Source organism: Silurus meridionalis, chromosome 5, assembly GCF_014805685.1.
Source record: "Silurus meridionalis isolate SWU-2019-XX chromosome 5, ASM1480568v1, whole genome shotgun sequence".
Taxonomy (NCBI): Eukaryota; Metazoa; Chordata; class Actinopteri; order Siluriformes; family Siluridae; genus Silurus; species Silurus meridionalis.
Window position 1 is genome coordinate 19780830 of NC_060888.1, and position 26910 is coordinate 19807739.

General features: G+C 37.4%; 3 protein-coding genes and 1 long non-coding RNA gene across 5 annotated transcripts; 3 read left to right on the forward strand and 1 right to left on the reverse strand.

The window, feature by feature from the left end:
* Positions 1–205: 205 nt before the first annotated feature.
* pld7 (phospholipase D family, member 7) lies at positions 206–8752 on the forward strand. The gene is made up of 11 exons (XM_046849523.1): positions 206–746; positions 1034–1885; positions 3276–3460; positions 4486–4669; positions 4860–4974; positions 5052–5179; positions 5745–5948; positions 7423–7562; positions 7678–7843; positions 7950–8049; positions 8203–8752. Exons 1-11 carry the CDS (start codon positions 744–746, stop codon positions 8409–8411), a joined length of 2286 nt encoding a protein of 761 aa, XP_046705479.1. The 5' UTR covers positions 206–743; the 3' UTR covers positions 8412–8752.
* Positions 8753–8920: 168 nt separating this feature from the next.
* Positions 8921–16690, forward strand: lman2 (lectin, mannose-binding 2). 2 transcript variants are annotated; one of them, XM_046849525.1, is made up of 8 exons: positions 8921–9126; positions 10521–10639; positions 11780–11897; positions 12312–12385; positions 13424–13585; positions 14157–14271; positions 15220–15339; positions 15468–16690. In XM_046849525.1, exons 1-8 carry the CDS (start codon positions 8958–8960, stop codon positions 15626–15628), a joined length of 1038 nt encoding a protein of 345 aa, XP_046705481.1. In that variant the 5' UTR covers positions 8921–8957; the 3' UTR covers positions 15629–16690. The 2 variants fall into 2 exon arrangements, with proteins under 2 accessions (XP_046705481.1, XP_046705480.1); XM_046849524.1 differs by lacking the exon at positions 12312–12385 and adding an exon at positions 12190–12272 and having other exon boundaries at positions 8922–9126.
* A 353-nt stretch (positions 16691–17043) lies between these two features.
* tmed9 (transmembrane p24 trafficking protein 9) lies at positions 17044–23720 on the forward strand. Its single transcript, XM_046850329.1, has 5 exons — positions 17044–17245; positions 19528–19628; positions 19738–19863; positions 20011–20157; positions 22234–23720. Exons 1-5 carry the CDS (start codon positions 17059–17061, stop codon positions 22381–22383), a joined length of 711 nt encoding a protein of 236 aa, XP_046706285.1. The 5' UTR covers positions 17044–17058; the 3' UTR covers positions 22384–23720.
* Positions 23721–26062: 2342 nt separating this feature from the next.
* LOC124385707 lies at positions 26063–26756 on the reverse strand. The gene is made up of 3 exons (XR_006925791.1): positions 26726–26756; positions 26561–26640; positions 26063–26198 (listed from the first exon to the last, which is right to left on the reverse strand). It is a non-coding gene; the product is annotated as an uncharacterized LOC124385707 (long non-coding RNA).
* Between the last annotated feature and the right edge of the window lie 154 nt (positions 26757–26910).

Here is a 26910-nt window from a genome sequence, read left to right on the forward strand (position 1 = left end):
ACAATGACAATAAAGTTGAATCTAATCTAATCTAATCTAATTTGTTTGTGAGTCTCAGTGTGTGTGTGTCGCAGTATATGTCCCCGTGTGTGTGTCCATGTGTTTGTGAGTCTTAGTTTGTGTCGCAGTTTGTGTCGCAGTGTGTGTGCTTGTTTGTATGTGTGTGTCTCCCCCTAGAGGAGAGCAAGTCTCCTGTCCCTCACTCACAGCACCAATAGAGAGTGAGAACCGGAAACCGCGGTTGCTTCAATTTTGCTCATCAACTGCAAATCTTCGGTTTGTGTCGAGTTTTTAATCAAACGGTCCAAAAACGAACATCTCCTTGGTTGTTATTGTTCCAACTCCAATGTTATTTGAAAATGTTTTCATTGTGTTTGTTAGTTATTAATAGCGTACTTGGTTGTTTATTTGAGTGACGCAGGCGGCTTACACTTATAGAGCTTTTACACTGCGGTGCTCTGGAAAGATTTAGACATATTCAGTGGGTGTTGGAGTGAGCTAGGGGAAAGTAGGCGAGGTTTTCTCTCTCTCTCTCTCTCTCTCTCTCTCTCTCTCTCTCTCTCTCTCCTTCGCCGTACTGACCCGCAGCCACGTAGCAGAAAGGAAGAAAGAAAGAATAGAGAGAACGGAGTTTCCTATTATAGCTTTCTTGCTAGCTGCGCTAGCTGTCGGTACCATAATTATTCTACAGGCTCTTCATTCACAACCCGGAACTTTTAATAAACAAGCTAGCGTACACAACAATGGTAAGTTAGCATGAATTTTTCCAAAGACATCTGCATATGCAGCTCTTATGAATATTCAAGTCTTAGTTATGTAACTCATTCGGTTTCAAACCTATAATTTACCTGGCTAGTCATCCTGACCACATCATAGGAGTGCACTGTTTTGTCTCCTTTCCCCTTTTAATCCTTATTGCTTATTTAGCCTTAATGCACCTTTGTCAGTCTTGAGATTTTCAGTAATTCGTTTGACATACTACCAAATGAACTGGACCAGACCTATAAACAGAATGTCTGAATTATCATTACAGGACCCTGAAGATATGGATGTCGGAGCATATGAACATCAGATTATGAAGGAGGAGGATGATAAGAGCACAGCTGAAAAGAAGACAGATGGGGAGGAATTCAGAAAAGCTGGAAAGCCCTCTTCTCGTATCCCCACTTTCCAAAGCTCGCTGGCACGCAAGCGAACCACCACCCAAACTGCAGAGTCACAGCTGGCATCGAAGCCAGAAGGATCCACTCGAGAAACCCAAATGAAAGAGAGAGGGATAGGCTCCGGCGAGACGCTGCGGACAAAATTGCCGGTGTTTGGTGACCGAGAAACAGCCTTGCCTATTCCGTCAACCCGCATACACTCACACAGCACTGATGATCTCTCTGCTGCCTGTATGACAGACCCTGTCCTATCGGAAACTCCAGAGACTGCATCAGTTCCATTTCATGCAGACCCCTCTCCTGAAACAAGTGATTCTGAGAGTCTCATAGAACCACTTCATCAACCAAGTCTTAGAGTAGAGTCTTGTGACACTAATTCAGTCACAGAACTATCTGCAGAGCCTCAGGATATAAATAAAGAGATTCAGTCGAATGACAAGCAAGAATCAGATACTTCTATTCAGGAGCATATTAAAGAAAACCTCATGGAAGTTATACAGGATATTGGAGATGAATTAGAGGAGAAACTTGTAAAAGAAATGCTGTCAGAATCAATAATTCAGGATGTCCAGGAGCAGTGTCTTGCATTAAAAGAGGCCGCAAAGCTTCCAGTCGAAGTGTCCCCTGATCCAGTTCTGAACCAAAATGATGTAGACACCCCTGCTAGGAGTACAACGGTCCATTCAAGACAGGCAGAACAAAAAAACAACACATCCTCAAGGGTATGATATAAACTATTTATTACAATATGGATTGTATTCCAATAACAGCATGTTTTGGTTAATGTTGTTTCTGTTACTCCACAGCAATTTAGAAATTATAAAAAAAAAAAAAAAGAAATTCTTAAAGAATGATTTTATTACAGTTAATAATGTGGAACGCGTGTGAAGTTTTTTCTGTTATCACTTACATTATTGAGCTACTATTGAGCTATTCTTTAAGTTTTCATCTGATCTGAAGACGCTTCCATTACAGAACATTTTCTAAATGTTACAAGGCACACACTATATGGACACTATATGGAAACACTAATATACATTATATGGACAAAAGTAGTGGGACACCTGACATTTTCAGACATATATGTTTCCAAACTGGTAGCATGAAGGGTCACACAATTGTCTTTGGATGTGGCAGCAACCAATTTCCCTAAACCTGTTCCAATATGACAAAGCCCCTGTGCACCAAGCAAACTCCATATGGTTTACAAGTGGAAGATCTTGATTGGTCTGCTATAGAACTCTGACCGTTACCATAGTGTAGATCACCAACATGGTGCTGCGGGCTTAAAATAGAAAAAATAGATCACCATAGCGCCACTTACCAGTGAGCTGCATCTAATTTTTTTGTTGCTATTCTTTTTTAAATTACACTTGCATTGGTTATATAGTTATATATAATATATATATATATATATATATATATATATATATATATATATATATATATATATATATATATATATAATATACAAGTTATATAGTTATAAAAGTTTATATAAGTCCTATGAATAAAGTTTTGCATATTGATATTTATGTTTCCTACCTTGTTAAATCATTGTTGATAATTATTTTGAGAAATTATTAACATGATCAGTGTCTTCACATAGATGAATATCATTAATTATTGATAATAACATTTAATTAAAGGTAAATTGAACAAATTTGTTATTTCAGAAGTGTGTATAAAACTGGTAGCCCTTCACATCAATCGGTACCCAAGAAGTAGCTCTCAGTTTCAAAAAGGTTGGTGACCCCTGGTGTAGACCATCGGGATGCATTGTAACTCTTTTGGAACGCTGAACTGAGTGTCAGACAAACTTTTGTCTATATAATTTCATTTTATTAAACAACAAGATGTAGCTATATTAAGTACCTGTAAATAGGTTTCACTGTGTAATAATAATGTATTTAACATAAATTACAGCAAAATGTATTGAAAGAGCTGGGCTGTTACAGAAAATCATTCATACCAGATTTCAGTACTTTATACCACAATACAATGCTCTGTTATAAACATTAATCATTGAAATGAATAAATACATTGTGAAACAAAAATTACGCCCAGTGTTTGGATGACTTCTATAATGTAATTTGTGTGTGTGTTTGGTAGACAAGAGGAAGGAGCTTTTTGCTCTTCTGTTTTTTCCCATCTGTCCTTTTGCTTCTGGGTGGATTTGGTCAACACATATGGCTCTATGGGGTCCCTATGTCCATATCCCACCTTATGGTGCAGCTAGAACTGCACTGGCTTGAAGGTTTCTGGTTGCCCCAAGAGGAATGCAGCTCTAACTGTAGGTAAGAAAACTTGTTTTTGTTGTCTGTGTATACATATATATATATATATATATAATTATACTGCTCGTCCAAAAAAAGTCACACACTCTAATATTTCATTGGACCGCCTTTAGCTTTGATTATGGCACGTAGCACTGCCCCCACAAGCTTAAACGGTAGGCACTATGCATTATGGGTGCATCAGTTCATCCGCCTTTCTTCTTACCCATTACTCTGGAACAGGGTAAATCTGGACTCATCAGACCACATGACCTCCTTCTTCCATTGCTCCAGAGTCCAATCTTTTTGCTCCTTTTCAAACTCAAGCCATTTTTTGCAATTAGCCTAAATAATAAGTGGTTTTCTTAAGGCTACACATCTGTTTAGTCCCAATCCCTTGGGTTCCCTTCGCATTGGGGAAGGAAATGTAGAAATGCTCTTACTTTAACTATCAAAAATAGCCGTGAGTTCTACTGAGGTTTTTATACGATTTGATTTCACTAAACGTTTAAGTGATCACCGATCACGATCATTCCTCAAAGATGAAGATTCCCCACTATCCTTCCAGTTTGTAATAATGCGTTGGACAGTTCTTAACCCAATTTTAGCAGTTTCAGCAATCTCCTTAGATGCTTTTTTATTTTTATTTTGCTTAATGCATGCCAATAATTTGACCCTTATGAAACAGATTATCTTTTCCATGACCACAGGACGTGTCTTCCAACATGGTTGTTTAAGAAATGAGAAGCTACTCCCTACAGGAAATAACTTGTTGCCAGTTGAAACATAATCATCCATGCAGTATTTATTCAATGGGAGGCTATTACCTATTTGCTTAGTTAAATCCAAGTGGTGCCTTTATATATATATATATATATATATATATATATATATATATATATATATATATATATATATATATATATATATATAATATAAATTTGTATTTTTTATTTATTTTATTTATATTTTGTTATTTTAAAAAGAATAAAGAATATTAAAATTTTAACCAATTACTTAAATATGTTTTGAATCCAACCCACCAGGATGACTCTTACTGAGAGTATACCTGAAGGAATGCTCTACCCCTCTGGTTCCCCCCACCTGCAGAACATCACCCATACCTGGATGAACCTGCTGAGCCGAGCTAACAGCTCTGTCAGCATTGCTGCTTTCTACCTCACACTCAGAGACTCTGATATTGGCCTGTCTGATCCCAGCGCAGTACAGGTAAAATGTAAAACAGCTTCCGTGTGTGTTGGTTTGCATGCAGCAACTGATATTTTTCACCAGGTTAAATTTTAAGACAAACTCTGCAGGCTTGACCAGTCTTTACCTTCTTACTTCTCACCCTTTTTACTAATGCAAATGCTAAACTATTTCGTTTTCCTGATCAGTTTGCATACATGTTCTATTTCAGGGTAAAGTGCTGTTAGATCACCTGAAGCAGCTTGCATCTAGAGGTGTGAATTTAAAGATTGCAGTTAATGCTCCTCAGACGTACAGATCAGACACAGACGAGCTAACAGGAACAGGTAGATTTGACAGCTTTTCTGTCTTTTAGAGTTTTCACACGAGCAAAGTGTCTCATCCTTTTCTTTTTTGTGTTCAGGTGCAGAAGTCAGAGAAGTTAACCTAAAAAACATCACTGGAGGTATCGTCCACACAAAGCTTTGGGTTGTGGACAACAAACACATGTATGTAGGAAGCGCAAACATGGACTGGCGCTCGCTAACCCAGGTATTTATGAAAATGTCATCATCTGGCATTCAGAATGTCAGCACCCAACAGTGTGTTTTGTTTTGTTAAGAAACCCAGAAAAGTTCCCCCTATGATCAAACAAGAAGAATTCACAATAGAAATTACAATTTGTGTATAGTTTATTATAATAAAATACAACATGATGGCTAACTCACTTACTGGATGACTTATTCAGTATATGTTTATGATCTGCAAAAACATTTACATTTTAATAAATGAAACTGTGACTGGATTTTGTTCAGACGTATTTCTTTAGGTGTATTTTGTTTGTCTACTATACTTGAAATTGAAATCCTACATACAGTATATCTATCTCTGGCAAACACAAACGGGTTTAGTAACAGCTACCTCATTTCGAAGCATTGCGCAGATGTTCTTAAATGTCTTTGCAATCTGAGTCAACCAGACGTATATAGTTACAACACAAATGCATGGTGTAACCATATCAATCATACACTTTGAAAAGCCTTTCACCTTGAACTTCTTGAAGGCTCTACAAAAGAGTACAGTTAAATTTTATTCCTTCCACTGAAATGTTTTGCAGGTGAAGGAGGTTGGTGTTTCTGTGGAGGACTGCAGCTGTTTGACGCAGGACGCATCACGGATATTTGGGGTCTACTGGGAAATCGGAGCTCAGAAAAATAGTACCTTACCTCCCTACTGGCCTGGCCGATTCTCCGCCCTCTCCAGCATTAAGTACCCATTAACTGTTAAATTCAACGGTGTTCCTGCACGTGTCTATCTGTCTGTGAGTTCCATGGCCTTGCTCTCACAAGTGTATCAATGAATGCAAGATACAGTATCAGGGCTCCAGACAAAAAAATCAATTAAGGAGCCATTGGCTCCAATGAGAAAAACAACAAAGAACTATTTATAGTGCTTTCCATTCTCTTTCAGCACGCAGTCCGCATGCACGAGACACTGCAAGTGCTAACGGTGTTTTCTGTAGCGTGCTTTTAACGATTATGTAACAATTAACATTTTTATGCTGTGTTTTCTTACTGTCTTTTTTTTTTTTGATGATTTGTTCCGGTAATGAAATCAGTTTCCCCCTCAATTTCTCTGCCTGCTTTAGAGCAGAAGTCGCTAAACATTTTCTGCGTCTCGTGATCGTACCTCAGCCATGAAACCTCTTGAATCCAAGAAGTTTTTCAAATGTTTTTTGGCACTTTCATTTATGTTTTCACTGACTGACATAGAAAGATGGTCCTCAGTGTCTCTGTCGTTCTGCCTCTCTTCAACGCTGGCACAACTGCAGCTTGCTTTTTTACTAACAGGTGTGTCATCAGCAGAAGAGTTGGACAGAGATGGAGACTCATTGAAAAAGTCTGATATTTATAGTTTCAACATGTTTTTTCTGATGCGTAAAGGTGTGTTTTGCTTTAACTGTCTGGTTATTTTGGCGCTTTAACTCAAGCGTAGGCGGCGCATGCGTCTCTGTCAACAAATGATGTGATAGGCCATTACTCACAGAATACGCACATAAAAAGTCATAAAATGCAGATTATTCGGTCATAACGTGCAAATGGTTGCAAGTGGTGAAATATGAGCAAAATATTACTTGCAAATTTTTATTTTTGGTCACAGTCTGGAGCCCTGAGTATAAAGTGTCTTTTCTCTGTCTCAAAACGTGGTCTGTTGTCACTTCCCTATTTCAGAACACTGTTACACTACTACTCAAAACAGTTCACACATTGTGTGTTGTAATCCACTGACAAAATCCCTCTCATTCTTTGGTCTTTACTGACACCATACATGTATGTCTCAGTTTGTGATATCTAATGGTATACAGGCGCTTCAAAGGTTTATCTTTGAAGTGACTGTAATGCAAAAACTTGTTGACTGTAAACAGAACAAATCTATGGTGGTAAAGTGCCTTTATACCACAGTGCTACTAAATAATTAATTGTAACTGAAGAATTTAATTAAAACTAACAGCATTTATATGACAGACATGACAGATGATCCAAAATAATAATGGTATGTAACAAAAAAAAAAAAAGTACAATGCCATAATAGTACACAAGTATTCAACCTCAAGAAAGGCATTGGGCTAAAAGACAAAATGCTGTGGTATAAGGGGAATAAACGATTATGGGCCATGTGGTTATAGGAGCCACCTATAACTGCACACCCTGTCATATTTTATTCACTTCTTTTTATTTAATTTTTTAGATAATATGTAAACTAGCAAATCTTTTCTTGCAATTTTTTCCTTTAAGAGCTCTCCACCTCAATTATCTACTTATGGAAGGACAGATGATCTCTCAGCCATTCTCTCTGTAATTGCTGATGCCAAAGAATTCATCTATGTGTCTGTGATGGACTACTTTCCCATGTCTCAATTCACTCCTGAAATAAGGTACATTTTTTTGTAGATAATCAGTGATTAAATAATTAAATATGCTAGTATGTGGGATGGGTGCCAAAAGATTTTTTTAAGAATATTCTTTATTCTTTCCACTTTATCGTATTAGATACTGGCCTGCTATTGATTCAGCACTGCGGGAGGCTTCATGTGCCCGGAAGGTGGAGGTGAATCTGCTGGTCAGCTGCTGGAGTCATTCTTCAGGAGCCATGTTCATCTTCCTGCAGTCTTTATCAGTACTCAACAAGACACCACTCAGATGCAACATTCATGTTGTATGACAAAACATTTCTTAGTAATCTTTTACCTTAATAAAATAAAAATAGTGTTTTAGCAAGACGTGGACTTGATTTATGTTCTTTTGTGCTTCAATTTTTCCAGAAAGTTTTTGAGGTCCCTTCAACACCAACGCAACATCAGATCCCTTTTGCTCGCGTCAACCATGCCAAGTATATGGTAACAGATCGCGTTGTCTACATCGGTGAGCTTCCTTGCTTTGCTTTAAAGGTCTTTGTGCTGGTTTAATTGGAAACTCATGGTTTACTGGAAGTGCAGCTGACCCTTTGGAACATTTTCTTTTCTTTTCGCACAAAGGTAAACTCTAATCTGCTTGGTAATCCTATTGTGTTTGCAGGGACTTCGAACTGGTCTGAAAATTACTTCTCCCAGACAGCTGGAGTTGGACTTGTGGTGAATCAGACAGGCTCTGTGGTGGAAAAGGGCCAACAAACAGTGCAAAATCAACTACAGAAGATTTTCCAGAGAGACTGGAATTCTGACTTTGCACAAGCTCTCTCGGATGATCATGCGGAGTATTGCACCAGGAGGAAAAAAGCATTGTAGCGATGTTATATAATAGACTTCAGAATGAATGCACTATTTCCGTTCTGCCTTGTGACTTGCTTTATTTCGGATATGTACCTAAACATGCTTTATTCTGGCCAACATTCGGTCATGACAGTAACTGTTCTGTAATGTATATATTTTATTAGTCTGGTGTAAATGTTTTTTTTTTTTTTTTTAATGATATGATGACGTGCATCTTTTGCATATACTTAAAGCTGAGTGTCTGCAGGACTTGTGCTCAGAAGTCCAGTGTATAAACAGCATGCGTTGTACTAATGCTTTATTGTTCTATTCAGAGAAATAATCCGGTTCATAATTAAAAACATTTCTGTTCCTGAGTTGATGTCATGTTACGTCTAAAACCGCACACTAAATAGATTAATATTAGAGATGTATATTTGTAGTGTTGATTAGAGAAAAGTGAGGATCAGGACGTGCCCGTTGTGGTGTACTGCATTGATTGGCTGCGCTCAGTCTGAAACGCGCTCGGGTCCGGTCGTAAACCGGAAGTTGCGTTTTCACGGAAGAGAATAGCTCGTGAAAATGGCTACACACAGTCAACTGTCATCTCGCTTCAGCTTCCCTCACCGAGGCGTTTGCAAAATCGTCCTCATCTTGTGCTTGCTGTATTTTTCCTCCGTGCTCTCAGATATAACAGACGGCAACGCTGAGCACTTAAAGCGGGAGCATTCACTCATAAAGCCCTATCAGGGTGAGTTAGCTGGCTAGTCGAGAAACTTCTTTAAGAGCGAACCCTCGCCGTTAACTATGTACATGCTACTTTGGAAAGTTGGTACATGACTACATGTTGGTTTGAGAATAGTTTTTTAGTATTTAATTAATTTGATGTAATCTTTCTTGTGTCTTACACGGAGTTGGCAATGCTAACGCTGTTTCGTTTGTAGGGTTTTTCTAGGAAAGATTCTGTACGGTGATCTATATCTTTAAATTACTATAGTTAGTTTTTCCTGGCATATTTTGTGTTCTTATGGCGCACACGCTATAAAATCTATATTGCAACTACAACTTTTATTCTAGAAATAACATTGGTGTTCTTATGATGTTAGACTACACTAAATCTGCCCCTTCATCCTACACACTTTCAGAGCATTTAACTTTACACGAATATTATTAAAATAAATAGAGGTAAAATGTAGTTGAACACAATGCTGTTTATAAGGGGAAGTAGTTAGGTTAAAGATCTACAGATAACATTTCAATGGCCTGTTTGTTTAGTCATTGAATGATGATTTGAATATCGCTTAAATCCGTGCTAGGTAAAGATTTTCTTAAAATGTTTAATATGTACAAATATAAAGCAGGGTTGAAGGAAAATTGTGATTATTAATATACATTGGTGATTTTAGTAAAACTGCCCTCTCATCTCTGATTAGCAGCAGCTGTGATGTTAGCCAGAGAGCCGTATCAAGTACAGGACAGTCACAATGTCTGCTCAGGATAGGCAATGAATTTCTAGGCATTTTTAAATCTACATATGTTTTATTAAGTAGCTACAAAATAGTCAAATCTAGTGACAAACTCTGTTTTGTCAATTGAGAGCAACACTTCACAAATTGGATGAGCCACCAACAAACTGTCAGTTGTTTATATACCTGATTTTCTAGATGCCATAGAGAAAAGAAAAGATTTTCATGATCATCAGGAAAAAGCTTTCTAACGAAAACAGTAGTCAAAGACGAACAAACATGACCGTGAGTCTAAACAAGCACTTTAAACGGATGTGTGAAAAAACATGAACTAGTCATGACCTCCAGGTTTTCTGACAGGTTATTTGATTATTCAGCAAATATTGTTTTCATCCAGTTTTTACAGAAGATATTTTATCAGGCACTAACAAAAGTGAGCACTCGTTATAAAACGTTACGTATAAAAAGGCAACGAGAACCAAAGAATGTGTAAAATCCCTCCAAATGTTGTCTAACTGCAAAAACTGGTGGAAATAGTTTCTCCTATGAAGAAATCTTAATGCATTGACACTTGTAACTCTGCGGTGCCTTTTCATTTATTTTTTGCACTTTAAACCCATCTTCGAGATCACAATGTAAATAAGATGAAGCTTTTCGAGACCGTATGTTTTTTATTTAGGTGTTGGAACAAGTGCTTCGAGTCAATGGGATTTTATGGGGAGTACTTTGGTTACAAGCCAGTATGTACGCCTGACACCTGACGAACGTAGCAGACACGGCTCCATCTGGAACACAGTGGTGAGTGACCATGTAAAAATGACAAATGTGTGCAGTTTTTATCTTATTCAAATAGAGCTTTTAACCCTAGATGTAGCCACAAGGCTGCTTTAATGAAAATATGAATATATATTTAAGCTCTGTGGTGAGTAATGATGAGTATGCCAGAGGGGTCTGTGGTGAGAAAAACACTGTTTCATAAGACTCAGGGAAGAAACCAAACAAAACAGGGAACTCATCCTCTTTTAGCTGACACTTATAAGAACATGAGTCATTTACTCTTTCACAAGCTCTCATAATACTCTTGAAAGCATCTTCCTATGTTTAGCTTTAAAACTATAGTATCCAAGTCATGCTATCCATGAAACGATCAGTGAGACCCGGGCATAGGTTTCAGAAGTGAATTTCCTTGTTATCCAACCTCACAACAGAAGTGATCCTCAGTAGAGCATTAATATGGGCCAGGCATGTCTGAAGAGCAGAAAGAGTCAGGTTCATCAGCATCTTGTCTAAATAAGATGCACATGATCTTTTATTTTTTCAAAGATTTGCATTCGTCCACTTTGTAATAGTGGTGTTATTGGGATTAGAGTGGTCTTGTAGGGCTTTAGTCTGTCCTGCTGTCACGCCATTAATCTAAACGGCATTAAACGGCTCAGGTTCCTAAGTTGTAAATTTTATGTTAATACCAATGTTAAAGTTATCAGGATTTTCATTTCGTAGATAAAGTGAGTAGAGTTATAGTGAGTAACTCAGCGTAGCTACACGTTGCATCCTGGAATTTTGGTTTGAACTTTTGCATAAGGGGTAACAAAAACTTGTATGCTCGATTTTACTTGAGCTTCACAGCTTGTTAAATTTTATTTTTTTTTCATATTAAACATCATCGAAACTGCTCTCTCACTGTTTTCTTGTGACATCAAAATGGCAGACAACCACCTTACAGGGATACAACTTGCTCATTATATCCCAGATAATTCCTTTAAATTTTGTACTTTTCCAAATGTAAAAAATCACAAAGACGGATTAGCGTAAAATATATAATATAATACAGAGATTGGTATATTACTCAGTAATTCCCAGTATCATTGAAATGCCATTTTTCTTGGCATTACATTAATGTTATGTTTTAACAATTATAGTATATTGTTTTTTTTGCAGCCATGTTACTTGAAAGACTGGGAGATGCATGTGCAGTTTAAAGTTCATGGGTCCGGGAAGAAGAATCTGCATGGGGATGGCATTGCAATTTGGTACACTAAAGACCGATTACATCCTGGTAGGTGTGTAAATAACTTGTCAGAATGGTTGTTGTAAAGCACTTGGTCTGTATTGAGTGTTGTTGGTCTTATTTTTGTATTTGTATAAATTTTTTTTTTATACAATTTTTTGTTTAATTAATGTATAATGTATGTGTTATATGATTTCATTGTTTTTGTGTAGCAAATATTATTTAGCTAAAACGGTGTAATGAGTATAATCAGTTATTAGACCAGTAAATTCACCCACAGATAATTTTTCTGTGTGAGATGTTTGCTTCAGTTGACTGTCATATTTCTACCTTTATTCAGGACCAGTCTTTGGAAACCAGGACCATTTTGTAGGCCTGGCTGTTTTTGTGGATACTTTCCGCAATGACCTCCACGGCATGGATGTAAGTGTGCTTTACTCACCGTTGATTTTTTCCCAGCAGGCCCTGGCAGCAATGACAACTTCCATGGCTTGGCAGTATTTATAGACACATACCCAAACGATGAGGCTTCCTATGTGAGTTAAAATGACAAACGGTATATACGTGTACGCCGCTTGTATTCAATTATAGATGTTTGTATTGCTTTTTTTTTGTTTATTTATTTGTTTTTTGTTTTGGTCATTGTTAGTGGAACGCTAAGTAAAAATGTTCATCTGGGCATGATATTCCTTCATTTGGGTTTTGTTTAATTAAATGGATAGTTTGGGACAATAGTTGAAGTCTTTTTTTTTTTTGTTTGTTTTTTTTGCTCAGTTCATGTAAATTTTTGTTCTATTAATAGTTTGAAAATGTGCAGTTTAATCCCAGTCAAAGAGTAAAATACTAGTTGTGACACAAGTCTGCAAAAATATTGTATCATGTATGTATTTGTGAGCTCATGTGACTAAAATTTGTTTAATACATGAAAACTTTATGGGCTTTAAAATAGACAATGTGCATGTAGAATCTGTAAAATATAGAGGAAACTAACATTTTTGTTGACGAAGCTGGTGTCAGAGCCACTACGTGTTTATTCTAAAGTGCTCATTAAAGTGTTGAACTTTGGCTTCACTGGAAACATCAGTTTAAACTGAACAGTCTCAAATCCTGAACTGTCCCTTTAATATGTCCAATCTTTTGAAATTCATGTGTGTTTGGCTATGCGAGGTATTTCCCGTTTAAAATTTTTTGTTTATCCTTTTTTTTTTTTTTTTAAGCATCATAGCATGATTTAATTTCTTGTGGCTTTGTCAAGGATTTGCAAGTTTGCACAAATGATATGAATGATTCAGTCTTTATGTTGAATTGATAAAGATCATTCTTATTTATGACATTCGTATCATGTTTACAAATATTTGCATTCTGTTTAGTTTTATATTTGTCTAAGTGCCTTCATTCCAGTGCTGTTTGTGAATGCCGATCTTTGATTTTGCGTCTTTCCCATCATTAATGTGTATAATGGAAACCATTGTTTGCTATGAACGGACTCTGAGACTGCATATGCATGTATTATCTGGTGTTGCGAAAATATGTGGATGTGATGTGACGTGACCGCTTACCCTGTGATTTCCCAGCGCTCCTTTCCCTACATTTCTGCAATGGTGAGTAACGGCTCACTGTCATACGATCATGGAAATGACGGCCGCACTACAGAACTGGGGGGCTGCTCGGCTGAAATCAGAAACAAAGACCACGACACACATCTTGCTATTCGGTACTCCAAAGGCAGACTTACAGTAAGAAACCCCATTATACACCATTCACGAGCTAATAATCTTTGAATTTAAAAAGCCTTTGAACAATTTTAGTACACAAGCACAGCATTGCTTTGGGATTTTTCTGCCTTTAAGTCAATAATACTTCATTGGACTGTCGATAACAGCAATGCTTTAAAGGTACAATAGACAGTAGTCATCAGATAACCAGAAGGATATGTCAACCATGATATAAATAGACAATGGATCAATCCGTAGCTTTAACAAAATTGTATAAAGTGCACATGCACTTCCTGTCAGAAACACTAGGCCTTGGGGAGAGGTTTCATCAACAGAATCAAGAATCATTCATGTCAAAGCCACCTAAACCATATAAACATAATTTAATAAAAAGACTAATTTAATGCATATAAATCTGATTATGAGGCTGGATAAGGGGTTTATTTATTTATTTATTTTCTCTCCATAGTGGTTAACTCCATTTCTTGTTTGCCCATAATAGGTGCATGTAATTACATTTAGCTTCAGAAAGTAATTATTGAACTCAGGATTTTCTTGAAATGTCCTCGTATATGTCTGCTTTGCTCTGTAGATTATGGTTGATGTCGATGACAAGAATGAGTGGAAAGAGTGTGTTGATATTGGGGGCGTCCGCCTCCCTACCGGTTACTATTTTGGCGCATCTGCGGCAACGGGTGATCTTTCAGGTAATCCTAGATTCCATAGTGATTCTTTTTATTGCCAGATGTTAACTGGACACCTGACTAATCATGTTCATATGAACATCTCATTCCAAATTCCTGTCCCACTGTTGGCACAATAATTAGAAAATGGAAGAAATACAAGTTAAGCCAACAGTGGTCTTTTTCTCACCAAGCATCTTGCTGATAGTCTTGTAGCCCCATAACACCTTTGTGCAGGTTTACAATTTTGTCCCTGGCATCCTTTGACAGCTCTTTGGTCTTGCCAATGGCGGTGGAGAGGAATGAAAGTGTTTAATTCTGTGACCAGTGTCTTTTATACACATAAGTTGATATTAGGAGAACTTTCCTGTGGGTGGGGGGTCAAATATTAAATATAAATTAATTCATATATAATATTTCTGGATTGATTTATATATATATATATATATATATATATATATATATATATATATATATATATATATATATATATATATATATATAAAATATAAAATATAATATATATTCTTTCTCTCTTTGTTAAAATAAAACTCCCTGTGATTGTATGAGGAAGAAACCTTGAGAGGAACCAGACTTTTTTCAAGGGCTGAGGTCAGACGAGGAGGTCTGCGGTGTCGATATTACAGTACATTGCATTGTTCAGTGGGGTTGAGGTCAGGGCTGTGTGCAAGCTACTCCATTTTTTTACTCCAGCTTTGGCAAACCATGTCTTCATACACGTTCCTTTGTGCAAGTGGGCATTATCATGCTGGAACAGGTTTGAAAACCTTAGTTTTTGTAAAGGGAAATTGTAATGTTACAAAATACAAAGTCACCCTATGTGTGTGTGTGTGTTCAACTTTGTGGCAATGGTTTGAACCACATATGGTGTGATGGACAGGTGTCCAAATAATTCATAAACATTTCAGAATTATAAAATTCCTAATACTATATGTCTGTTTGTGACTGCAGACAACCATGATATCATCTCTATGAAAATGTATCAGCTGATGGTAGAACACACTCCTGAGGAGGACAGCCAAGACTGGACTAAGATTGAGCCCAGTGTCAGTCTGCTAAAGTCTCCTAAAGGTACAATAGATGTTATGAGTAAAGTACTCAAAGAAAAAGAGCTTTAATAGTAGCTTATTACTGAGAAACTGTAGATGCATACTTCTTGATTTCAAATGATAATTTTCCTTTGTTACTTTCTGATACAGACAACATTGATGATCCAACTGGTAATTTTCGGAGTACACCTCTTACCGGATGGAAGGTCTTCCTGCTTCTCCTGTGCGCTCTCCTCGGGATTGTAGTTTGCGGTGTTGTAGGAGCGGTGGTCTTTCAGAAACAACAAGAGCGGAACAGGAGGTTTTACTAGACATCAGTCTAAAAGGGACAATTTCTATGAACTCAAAGGAATGTGGCTGGATGGAAAAGGTTAATGTGAATCATTTCTTTAGCAGTTGGATAATGTTGAAATATTGAGGAGAACAAATAAATAAAAGAAGGGGGTGATGGGTAGCAGCAGTGGATTTGGTTCATACAATGTACACCAGATCACGGATTTTAAAAAAATAAAGTTAAAAACCAACAATTCGGTGGGGAAGCCATGTGATGTTACTAATTTTAATTTTTTTTCTTAATCAACATTTCCTACTCTGAATTGTTTACTAGTTTGAGCTGTTTTAAATGTGTGAATCATGTACAAGATTGTAGTGCTTTTAGATTTCAGTCACATAAATTGTGGCCAGAATGCTTGTAGTTACAGTTACGGTGTGTTTTCATCGATTGATTACCGTTTGGGTTTTGAAGGGGATTGTGGAAGACTTTAAGGGTTGAGTAGGGTTTGGTGTTCTCCCATTGGGTTTAGATTTAGGAAAATTATGGGGTAAATTCTGACTAAAAGCTACAGCCTATGTCCAAAAACATAACATCCCCAAAAAAAAAGGTTCTTGTTTATTTTTACTCCATTTTGTTACTGCTGTTTGGGGAAAGTATATGAAATGGGGGGGAAAAAAGTTGACAGCAAGTTAAGCTGATTTCTGTCCAGTTTACAAACCTGTGTCAGGTTTTTTTTCTTCAACTGCAACAGTGTTTTCTGTTTCCTGGCAAATGCTACATATGTTTATCGCAAAATTTGCAAAAGTATTATTGGCTGCATAAATCTATGACTCGCATTTGCTTTTAATTAAAAAAGGCTTATTTGAAAGCATGCTTCAGGACACAGCTCTGTTTGACGGTGAAAAAACAAAGAGGCTTGATTGTCAACTTAAAATCATTTAAACCTGTATCATGAGAATCTTGGGAATGTTACACAGTACATGTTGCAGATTTGTTCAAATGCACTGACAAGGCCTTTTAGCTGTTCTGTCCAGTTTCTGTAAAATGAAAAAGGCAAGAATTGTACAAGAACTGGATGGTAAATAAAGAAGTTCTTCCACTTGTGGCTGCAATTTCTTACATCGTACCCAATAATCATGTGGCTAAAGTTTTTATTTCTGAAAAACATACACAACAATGCCAGGGGTTAAGCAAAGAAACAAGTGTTACATATTACACAATTGTAAAAATAAGAAACAAGTGACATAAAATAGTCATAAGGGCTTTAGTGTTGCTGGAGGTAGTAATAGTGCTCAGGTAGGATATTCTTCAAGTTCCATTTCAATAGTTTGTGAATTTCTTTTATAAAGCTGTTTCCTGTTCATTAGCGACGGTGAGACCGGAAACTGCTGCTATTGGTCAGAAGAAGGCTGGCCGCTGCCTGTGATTGGTCCACATCCTGGGAGCGTTTACGTGGCACTGGTGGTTATGCGCAGACTCCGTGCACTCTTCCTCAGCAGTGACTACATGATGGTGTTGAAAATGCAGTTCATGCAAAGCGCGTTTTTGCTCCTCAGCGCTTGCCTCAGTCTCGTTTCTGCGCTCTACTTTCACATCGGAGAGACAGAAAAGAAATGCTTCATTGAAGAAATTCCGGATGAAACCATGATCATCGGTCAGTATGGCACGTTTTCCGGGTTTGACAGACGGCTAGCTAAATGCTACAGGCTTAGCTTGTGTTTTCAAAGGTTAGCTCAAGGTGCTACTAGATATATAACGCAGCATTTTAGCAACTAGCGTTTTATATTATATATGTATTAGGGTTCGATCTAAGTTTGTATTGTGTGGGATTTTGAATCGGCAATGCGCACAAACTCCACGGCGCTATCCGGCTTGCTACGACATCTGTGCTAGGTTAATTATCCGTGTGAAGAGACTAGCAGGATCTCATTGAGCTCACTGGCTGGTTTGGGAAGTGTAGCAGGTGCTCTGAAACAGAATATAATACTGGACAAATACCCGCAGCTCTGAGTAGTTGAGACTGATTTAATAGTTACAAATTAAGTTGTACTTTTCGGGATATTGTTGGGAAGCAGAAGGAAGGCAGAGTCAGCCATGATACAGCGCCTCTGGAGCAGAGAAGGTTAAGGGCCTTGCTCAAGGGCCCCACAGTGGCAGATTAACGATACTCTTGTTTGATACGGCCCAACAGTGGCAGCTTGGTGATATTGGGTCTGGCAGTGGAGCCTGGTGATATTGGGGGCTTTATACTGGGACCCAACAGTGGCAGCCTGGTGATAATAAGGCTGGTTACTGGGACCCGCAGTGGCAGCCTGGTGATATTTGGGGCTTGTTACTGGGGCTTGTTACTGGGGCTTGTTACTGGGGCTTGCAGTGGCAGCCTGGTGATGATAAGGCTGGTTACTGGGACTCAGCAGTGGCAGCCTGGTGATATTGGGCCTTGTTACTTTGGCCAACTAGTGGCAGCCTGGTGATATTGGGGCTTGTTACTTTGACAAAGCAGTGGCAGCCTGGTGATATTGGGGCTTGTTACTGGACCCAGTAGTGGCAGCCTGGTGATATTTGGGGCTTGTTACTGGGGCCTGCAGTGGCAGCCTGGTGATACTGGGGCCAACAGTGGCAGCTGGGTTATGAACAGTAACACAGAGCCTTAACCCCTGAACCACCGCTTTCCTCAAATCAATTTGATCAAAACAGCAATTTTGTGCAAAGTGTCAGTGTGCACACTCCCAAATGTAAATATGCTATGTACATAATTCCTTTTTCAATTCTAGAGAATGCTACTCCACCCTCAGTCTAGGACCCTGTTCAAGACTTGCTGTGCAGTTCACTTGATTAACAGGTTATGTGCTTTTAGACTTGAACGCATAGAAGTGAGATGTCTTGGACTGCTTTTAAGTTGGCTTAGAGATGCAAAGCATTGACTGTTATACAAGCTTATAGTCTGAAGAGATGAATGCCGTGGTCTGCTTGTCGATTTTTCCTAAAATGCTTTTGAAATGTTGATTCTATGGAATATAATATCAAAATACTAACAAAATAGCTAAGAGACCTGCACTTATTTATAAGAGTCAGCCTCTTCCCAAATGAAGATTATTAAGTCCAAATAAATGTTCTATATTGACTGATGATTGTCTGGAAGTCTGTTTGAGGCTGGCTACCAGCAGCTACTGTTCAGACTATAAAACCCTGGCTGACTCCATTCAGTCCAAGTCATCAGTGTAAGGTAGTGACCATTAATTTATTTTTTGTGCCGTTATGGTTTATGCAGTTATGCAAGGTACGCCAACATATATTGTGTTTCTAAAGTATATTCTCTGTGTGTGTGTGTTTTTTGTCACTTTAATATATAATGTCTAGATGAATTCACTAATGTGTTTAAAAAATTTTAATAAAATTTGTTTGTGAAAACATAGTTTAAAATGTTATTCATAACGTTCCTGGACATTCGGACCCGCTGCAGATTCCCGCGAATTTTAAGATAATCTTCATCTTTCTGTGCGAATTTCCCAAGCGATATATATATATATATATATATATATATATATATATATATATATATATATATACACACACACACATACGCATACATAAAATGTGTGTGTATATATATATATATATATATATATATATATATATATATATACTGTATATGTAAATATATATTAAGCATTTTGTAATGTACGTAGATAATTTTGGCATTGGCCATTTTATATGTAGCTCGCAAGCCAAAAAAGTGTGTACCCCTGAAAAACAGGGTTTTTAAAAAAAAGTATTTATTTATTTTTTATTAAATTGCTTGATTTTTTTTTTTTTTAACACGTCCTGCAGTATTGTATCTTTTCACACAAGCACTAAAAAACAGAAGATGCATGTTTGTGCTTATGTTATGTCCTTTTTAACATTTCCTATCTTGAATACTAAAATACTTTTCAGGAAACTACCGAACACAGTTGTATGACAAGCAGTCGGAATCGTACATGCCTGCCACGCCAGGGCTCGGGATGTTTGTGGAAGTTAAAGACCCTGATGAGAAGGTCAGTTATCATCCAGCAGGCTGATTAGCAGGAATGTGAAATTTTCTGTATTTCGAAAAGCGCATATTTAGATGTGTGTATAATTTTTTTTTCTTTTCATATGATTTAGGTGATCCTGTCTCGTCAATATGGGTCAGAAGGCCGGTTCACCTTCACGTCCCACACGCCCGGAGAACACCAAATCTGTTTGCACTCCAACTCCTCCAAATTTTCTCTGTTTGCTGGTGGAATGCTCGTGAGTCGAACCATGCGTTTCTGAATTAAGATGATTAGTGGCTCAGGTCCATATACTGTATGGTGTCTGGATTTTATAACTGGTTTTTGTACTACTTGCGCATCATGCTTTTTATTTATTAATTTTTTTTGCAAATCATCTTTGTAGCGAGTTCATCTGGACATCCAAGTGGGTGAGCACGCGAACAACTACGCAGAGATCGCGGCGAAAGACAAGCTGACCGAGCTGCAGCTGAGAGTGCGCCAGCTGGTGGAGCAGGTCGATCAGATCCAGAAGGAACAGAACTATCAGAGAGTAAGTCTAATCCTTCATTTGCGTAAAGACTAAATCGTATGGTTACATGTGACCTGATTTAGGGAGCATTGAGAGGAGCCACTGATCGATAGGCTTGACGGGGAAATCTCATGCTGCTCAGTGGGTTATTTCTGTTGCCAATCAGTAATTTGTTGGTCAAATTCGCTCAAATGTCATGTAAACACTGTTAAAGAGCATTGTTCATTTTTAATGAACACATGACCTGGACCAGTTTCTCTTGCAGCTTGAAGACTGAGTGAAAGTGCTTTTAACTCTGGATAAGAAAGGATTGCAAAATGAAGTGTGCTAAGAAGGAACTTTGGTAGAAGTTATTTTGGCAGCAGCTATTAATATAGTCGGACCACTGCATAAAGAGGGAACACCCCAAAGAAGCTGGAGTTTTGGTGATTCTCTGACCCAGTCACCTAGCCAGTGCAATTTGGTCATTGTCATATTCACACATCCTTATGCTTTCACATTTTTCCTGCTTTTAACACATCAACATTGAGGACAAAATGTTCACTTGCTGCCTAATATTTCCCACCCGCTAAAAGGTGCCATGATGACGAGATAATCAGATCAATCAATACACTCACCGGTCATAATATTATAATGTCAGTGTTAAGCCTGTTCTGTTTGTCAGTTAATAGTAAGTCAGTCATGTGCATATTTACAGTGAATTACTTGGAGTGCAGTTGTACACACAGTGCCTAATGTTAAATAAACTCTTATCTAGTGAAAAGAAATTGAGCATAGACAAACAGCTGTGCAAATTTGTTAACATGTTAAAGGGAAGTAACAATGATAAAAGACTGTAAGCACTTTATACATTGTGTGCAAGCTAAATAAATAGGCATAGTGGACACCTGTGCAATAATCATGCTGTCTAATCAGCATCTTGATATGCCACACCTGATCTTTGAGTTCAGCTCATGAAAAATGGGGGCAAATTCAAAAGTGTTGCGTTTATAATTTTGTTCAGTGTACCGTATTATTCGGACTATAAGCCGCTACTTTTTCCTACGTTTTGAACCCCGCAGCTTAAACAACGAAGCGGCTAATTTATGGATTTTTCCTGGGTTTTTCCCGGTTTCACAAACTTTAAGCCAAAAAACTAAGCGACATAACATTGGACCAATAACATTTCCGAACAGAAAAACGCACCTCACATGTGTTCTGAGCTGCACGGCATCGGGAGAAAAAAGTTTTTTTAAACGCACGAGGATGCCAAAAGATAAACTCCCGAGAGAAATAGTTGTGAAAGGAAGACCGTGAACAATGACTTTCTTGGTAGGCTACTGTTTAGATACAAGTCATTGTAATGGGTTGAGTCTGGGTGAAGGGAGATCAGAAATCATATAAGCACAGACAGGTTTCCAAAACTCGTGCTTTTTGATTTTTTTTGGCAACAGCATTAAGGGTTAGTCAAAGAAACTTAGAAATGAGCACCAGAAAATAATAAGGACATAATCCTCGGTCTTCACACATGCAGTAATAGTGAAAAATGCTGTGCCGGTCTTTTCCCAAAATACCGCTATGCTCCTAAAGGAAGCGCAACATATTTCACCCGTTACACGGTTTGTAACGTCTTTCGTTAAAGCCTGTGTAAAGTACATAAGTGTAGACACCTGCGGTTTATAGACAGGTGCAGCTTATTTATGTAAAAAATATTTGTAAAATTCATGGGTGCGGCTTATATATATGGGTAGTTTTATTTTTTTTCTTTGTTAAATTGCTATTATTTTGAGTATATTAATTGTACCTGTGTTCTTACATTTAATATCAGGACTGTGACTGAAAAGAGAGTGTTTGCACTGCCTTAAATGAAGCTACTAGATTTATTTTTATATTGCAGGCTGCTCTAAAGACTGATTTAAATAAAAGGTCTAATTTCTGAGTAACTTTAAGAGCCAGCCTATGCTGACACTTACCATGCATGATCTTTAAAAATGTATCCTGGTTTAAATACAGATACTGATATTTAAAGCAATGAACAGATTGCCATCTCCTGGTAACACTTATTGATGTGTGTGATTGAACACAATCATATAATAATATACCGTTTTCCTTTTTCAGTACCGTGAAGAGCGCTTTAGACAGACCAGCGAGAGCACCAACCAGAGAGTCCTGTGGTGGTCTATCGTCCAGACGCTGATCCTCGTGGCTATCGGTTTCTGGCAGATGAGACATCTTAAGAGCTTCTTTGAAGCCAAGAAATTAGTGTAAAGTGTGTGTGTGTGTGTGTGTGTGTGTGTGTATGTATGTGTGTGCCGGTGTTTCTTGATTTAACATGCAGTATACAGCTGATTGAAAAGTCAAGTCTAGACTGCTGAAATGAACCTAAGTTGAACCTTTCTCAGAAAAAAAAAAGAAAGAAAAAGAAAGAAAGAAAATTCTCCCAGATTTGCTTTGAGATTATTTCACCAATTTTTTTTTTTAATGCCACTTCTTTCTCAGCTGTATTCCAGTACTTCCTAAGGCCAAACCACGTTACTTTTATATAATGTTTTTGTTTTGTTTTTTTTGTTCTTCTATGAATGAAAACGGACTTTATACAGAAATTCTGAATATGATCAGTTTTGGTTTGTGAACCAAGCAATCAGGAGTTTTGTGTAAATTTGTCCTACACTGAAGATGCACACATTCTAGACACAACTGTTCAATTCTGTTGCTTCATGTACAGCACACTCTTTGTTGGTTAGACATTAGTGACTTATGTTAGGTTTGGTTATTTCAGAGTGAATGTATGTCCGTACTTTTATTTAATATTCATTTTGTTTAATTTGCATCAACTGTTTTTCAGCCTAAATGTCCAGCCAAATGGGTTAAGAAGGCTGTTTACAGCTCTAGTAGCCTTTCTGCAGGCAACAGCACAGACACCAGATCTACTGCAACTACAGTGACAATATGTTTTTCCCTCCCCAGCATTACATGCATTGAAAAAGAAAAACGACAATTCATGGTTTGATAATGTTTGATGTTTGAACTTAAATTTGGGAGGGGGAAAGGCAGAATTATAATCTTCTATTAACTGTAAGTATCTTTGATTTATTGTCTGTAAGTCACTCAGTTTCATAAATCACTCTTATGTGGTTTATTTAAATTTCAAAGGTCTCATCTTGTACTTACTTTGATTTTAATGTCCTGCAATCATCTTGGCCATTTATTTTCCTGTGTGCGCAGAGACTCGGGTACTTCTCGATTTGATAAAAACAACATTGTCACCTACTTTATTCACTAAGAGCTGCAGTATCGACCCTGCAAATGAACCCGATCACTATGCTCTCTAAGGCTGAATTTCATATTTCAGTTCAATTTTATTACTTGAAGTTTTCTTTGTCCCATATAAATTATTTTCAACTTCTTCCTTTTATCGTTTCTTTCCCGACACTTTTGAACCATGTAGGATGTGACCGTGTACTTCTTTTAAATTTGGGTTCTTGCTAGACATTTGTGTACACAGATATTGTTGGCTGAGGGGTTTAAACTTTTAAAATGATTAGAGGGAAAGACTGTGTCATGTGTTCATGATTGCACTCAAATAAAGCTTTCATCTCCCTCCAGTTTACTAGTAACATCTTTTACATTGTGACTGTAAGCTACTTTTCCAAGAAAGCAGAAATAAATGTGATACAATTGCCTAACCCTATATGCACTAAATATTTTGGACTCTGTGCTGATGCAGGCTGATGAGTCTGTTCAAATACACTATACTGACAAAAGACAGATGTGTTTCTTCCCCCAACACTAGTATTATATTTGCCTTTCATTTGACCGAGTAGACCCAAACCTGTTGCACCATAATAATGCCCTTGTGTACAAAGCCAGCTCCATGAAAATTTGGGTTACATGCTTTAGAGTGAAGATCTGAGAGGACTGATATATAATTTGCATTTAACCATATTTGTCATTTTGGGATGAAATGGAAAACTAACATTACCCCAGGTTTCTTCACCCACCATCAGTACCTGGCATTACTAAAATCTTTGTGGCTGAGCAAGCACATATCTCCAGAGGAGTGGAGGTTATTATAACAGCTAAATGTAAAATTGAATGTTTAAAAAAACCACAAATCTATTGATTAGGTGTCCACAAACTTTTGTTCATACTCATTTTGTGCTTATTCAACACATGGCTGAGGCTTTTGTGAAACTCTACAGTTTGTGGCCAATACATTTTTTCAAGGCTATAAATACAGGTGCATCTCAATAAATTGGAATATCATTAAAAAGTTGATTTATTTTAGTAATTCAATACAAAACGTGGAATTTGTATTATATAGATTTATCACACGCTGACTGATATTTCAAGTGTTAATTTCAAGTCAAGAGGCTAATTTCTTTTCATTTGGATGATTATGGCTTACAGCTAATAAATTCAGTATCTCAGAAAATGTGAATATTGTGAACAAGTTCAATATTGGAGACTTGTGGTGTCACTAATCGGCTAATCAAATAAAAACACCTACAAAGGTTTCCTGAGCATTTTAATGGTGTTTCATTCTGGTTCAGGCTACACAATCATAGGGGAAGACTGCTGACTTGACAGTTGTCCAGAAGACGATCATTGACACCCTGCACATGGAGGGTGAGACACAAAAGGTCATCGCTAAAGAAGCTGCTGTTCAGTAGAGTAGAGTGCTGTATCCAAGCACATTAATGGAAAGTTGAATGGAAGGAAATAATGTGATAGAAAAAGGTGAAATGAAGCCCATTTAAAAATTTGGGGAAGATTCACAAAGAGTGGACTGCAGGTGGAGTCAGTGCAGGACAAAAAAGGACTAGACTGTTGCTCAGTGGGCTAAAGTTGTCTTTTTAGATAAAAGGAAATAAAATGTAGCATTTTATTTAGAAATCAAGGTCCAAGAATCTGGAAGAAGAGATGAGAGGCACAGAATCCAAGTTGCTTAAGGTCCAGTGTAAACTTTGCAGAGTCAGTGATGGTTTGGGGAGTCGTGTCATCTACTGGTGTTGGTCCACTGTGTTTTATCAAGTCCAAGGTCAGCACAGCCATCTACCAGGAAGTTTTAGAGCACTTCAGCATTTTGGAGATGCTGATTTCATTTTCCAGCAGGATTTGGCACCTGCCCACACTGCCAAAAGCACCAAAAGTTGGTTAAATGACCATGGTGAGAAACAAGAGACCAACAAATGGAAATGAGCTGAAGGTCACTGTCAAAGAAAAATGGGCTTCCATACCACCTCAGCAGTGCCACAGACCGATCACCTTCATGCCATGCCGAATTGAGGCAGGAATTAAAGCAAAAGGAGCCCCTACCAAGTATTGAGTATATATACAGTAAATGAACATACTTTTCAGAAGATCAAAAATTCACTAAAAATGTTTTTTTTTTTTATTGGTCTTATGAAGTATTCTAATTTTTTGAGTTTGGTTGTATTTTTGTTAAATGTGAGCCAAAAATATTCAAAATTAAAAGAAATAAACACTTGAAATATATCAGTTTATGTGTGATGAATCTATATAATATATGTTTCACTTTTTTGTATTGAATTGCTAAAATAAATCTACATTTTAATAATATTCAAATTTATTGAGATGCACCTGTATATACATGTTAGTAAATTTAAAGCTATAAGAAAATTTTGCATAATTCCATTAAAAATTATATTTAAAATAAATAGAAGTAGGCTGTAATAGAAGCAAATTAAAATATTTATTAAAGTTAATATTGTATGGAATTAAAATGTTTTTATTTACAAACATCCTTGGGAATTTCATTGAATGGTTTTAGTAAATACAACCCAAATTCCAAAAAAGATGGGTTGCTGTAAAATTTAAATAAAAACAATATACAATGGTTTGAAAAGTTCAATAATTTTATTCACAATAAAAGAAAAACATATAAAATGTTCAAACTGAGGAAAATGTACCATTTCAGGGGAAAAAGGGAACTTTTGAATTTGATGGCTGCAGCACAGCTCAAATAAGTTGGGATGGGGCAACAAAAGTCTTAGAGTGGTAGAGTCTCTCAGAAGTAAAGATTCAGCCAAGAAAGCACTTCACCAATCCGTGTCCACAAACTGTGGAACAATTTAAGAACAATGTTAACATAAAATTGCTAAACAGTTGAATATCTCATCATTTACAGTACAGAAATCATTATCTGCAAACCCAGTTTGCCATGTCATGCACAAATGCAGGTAAAATCTCTAACATAAAAATAAGGAATGCGAGAGCATGATCCAGAATCGCTGCCATCCTATCTGGGTGGAAAATGACCATCATCTCTGGATAAAAGCAAATTGGAAAACTGGTTTCTGGTGCACTGTCACCCACTTACACATTGTGGCATGTTAAAGAACTTTACTTATAATCATGCAGGTGCTTTGAAGAGGTTTTTAAGACAGAATGGAAGCTTACTCTGACATAAGAAATGTCTCACCTTCATGGGCATGTGCACTTCCAGGGAAGTTTGTGCTGCCAATACCCAGGTGTCACTGGGTTATTAAGTCAATGTTGTCACTGTCGGGAGATCAACACTGTTCTAGGAAGTTCAATTTCTCATGACATTGTGGAATTCACAAGGTAATCAGGTGATGCTCTTTACCTCAGTAGCTCAGTGGTTAAGGCATTTGACTTTGGATCGGAAGGTCACAGGTTCAAATCCCACCATCACCAAGCTGCCACTGCTGGGCCCTTGAACAAAAGCCCTAAGACCACCCCCTGCTCAGTTGTAAGTCGCTCTGGATAAGGGCGTCTGCCAAACGCTGCAAATGTAAATGCAAATGTACC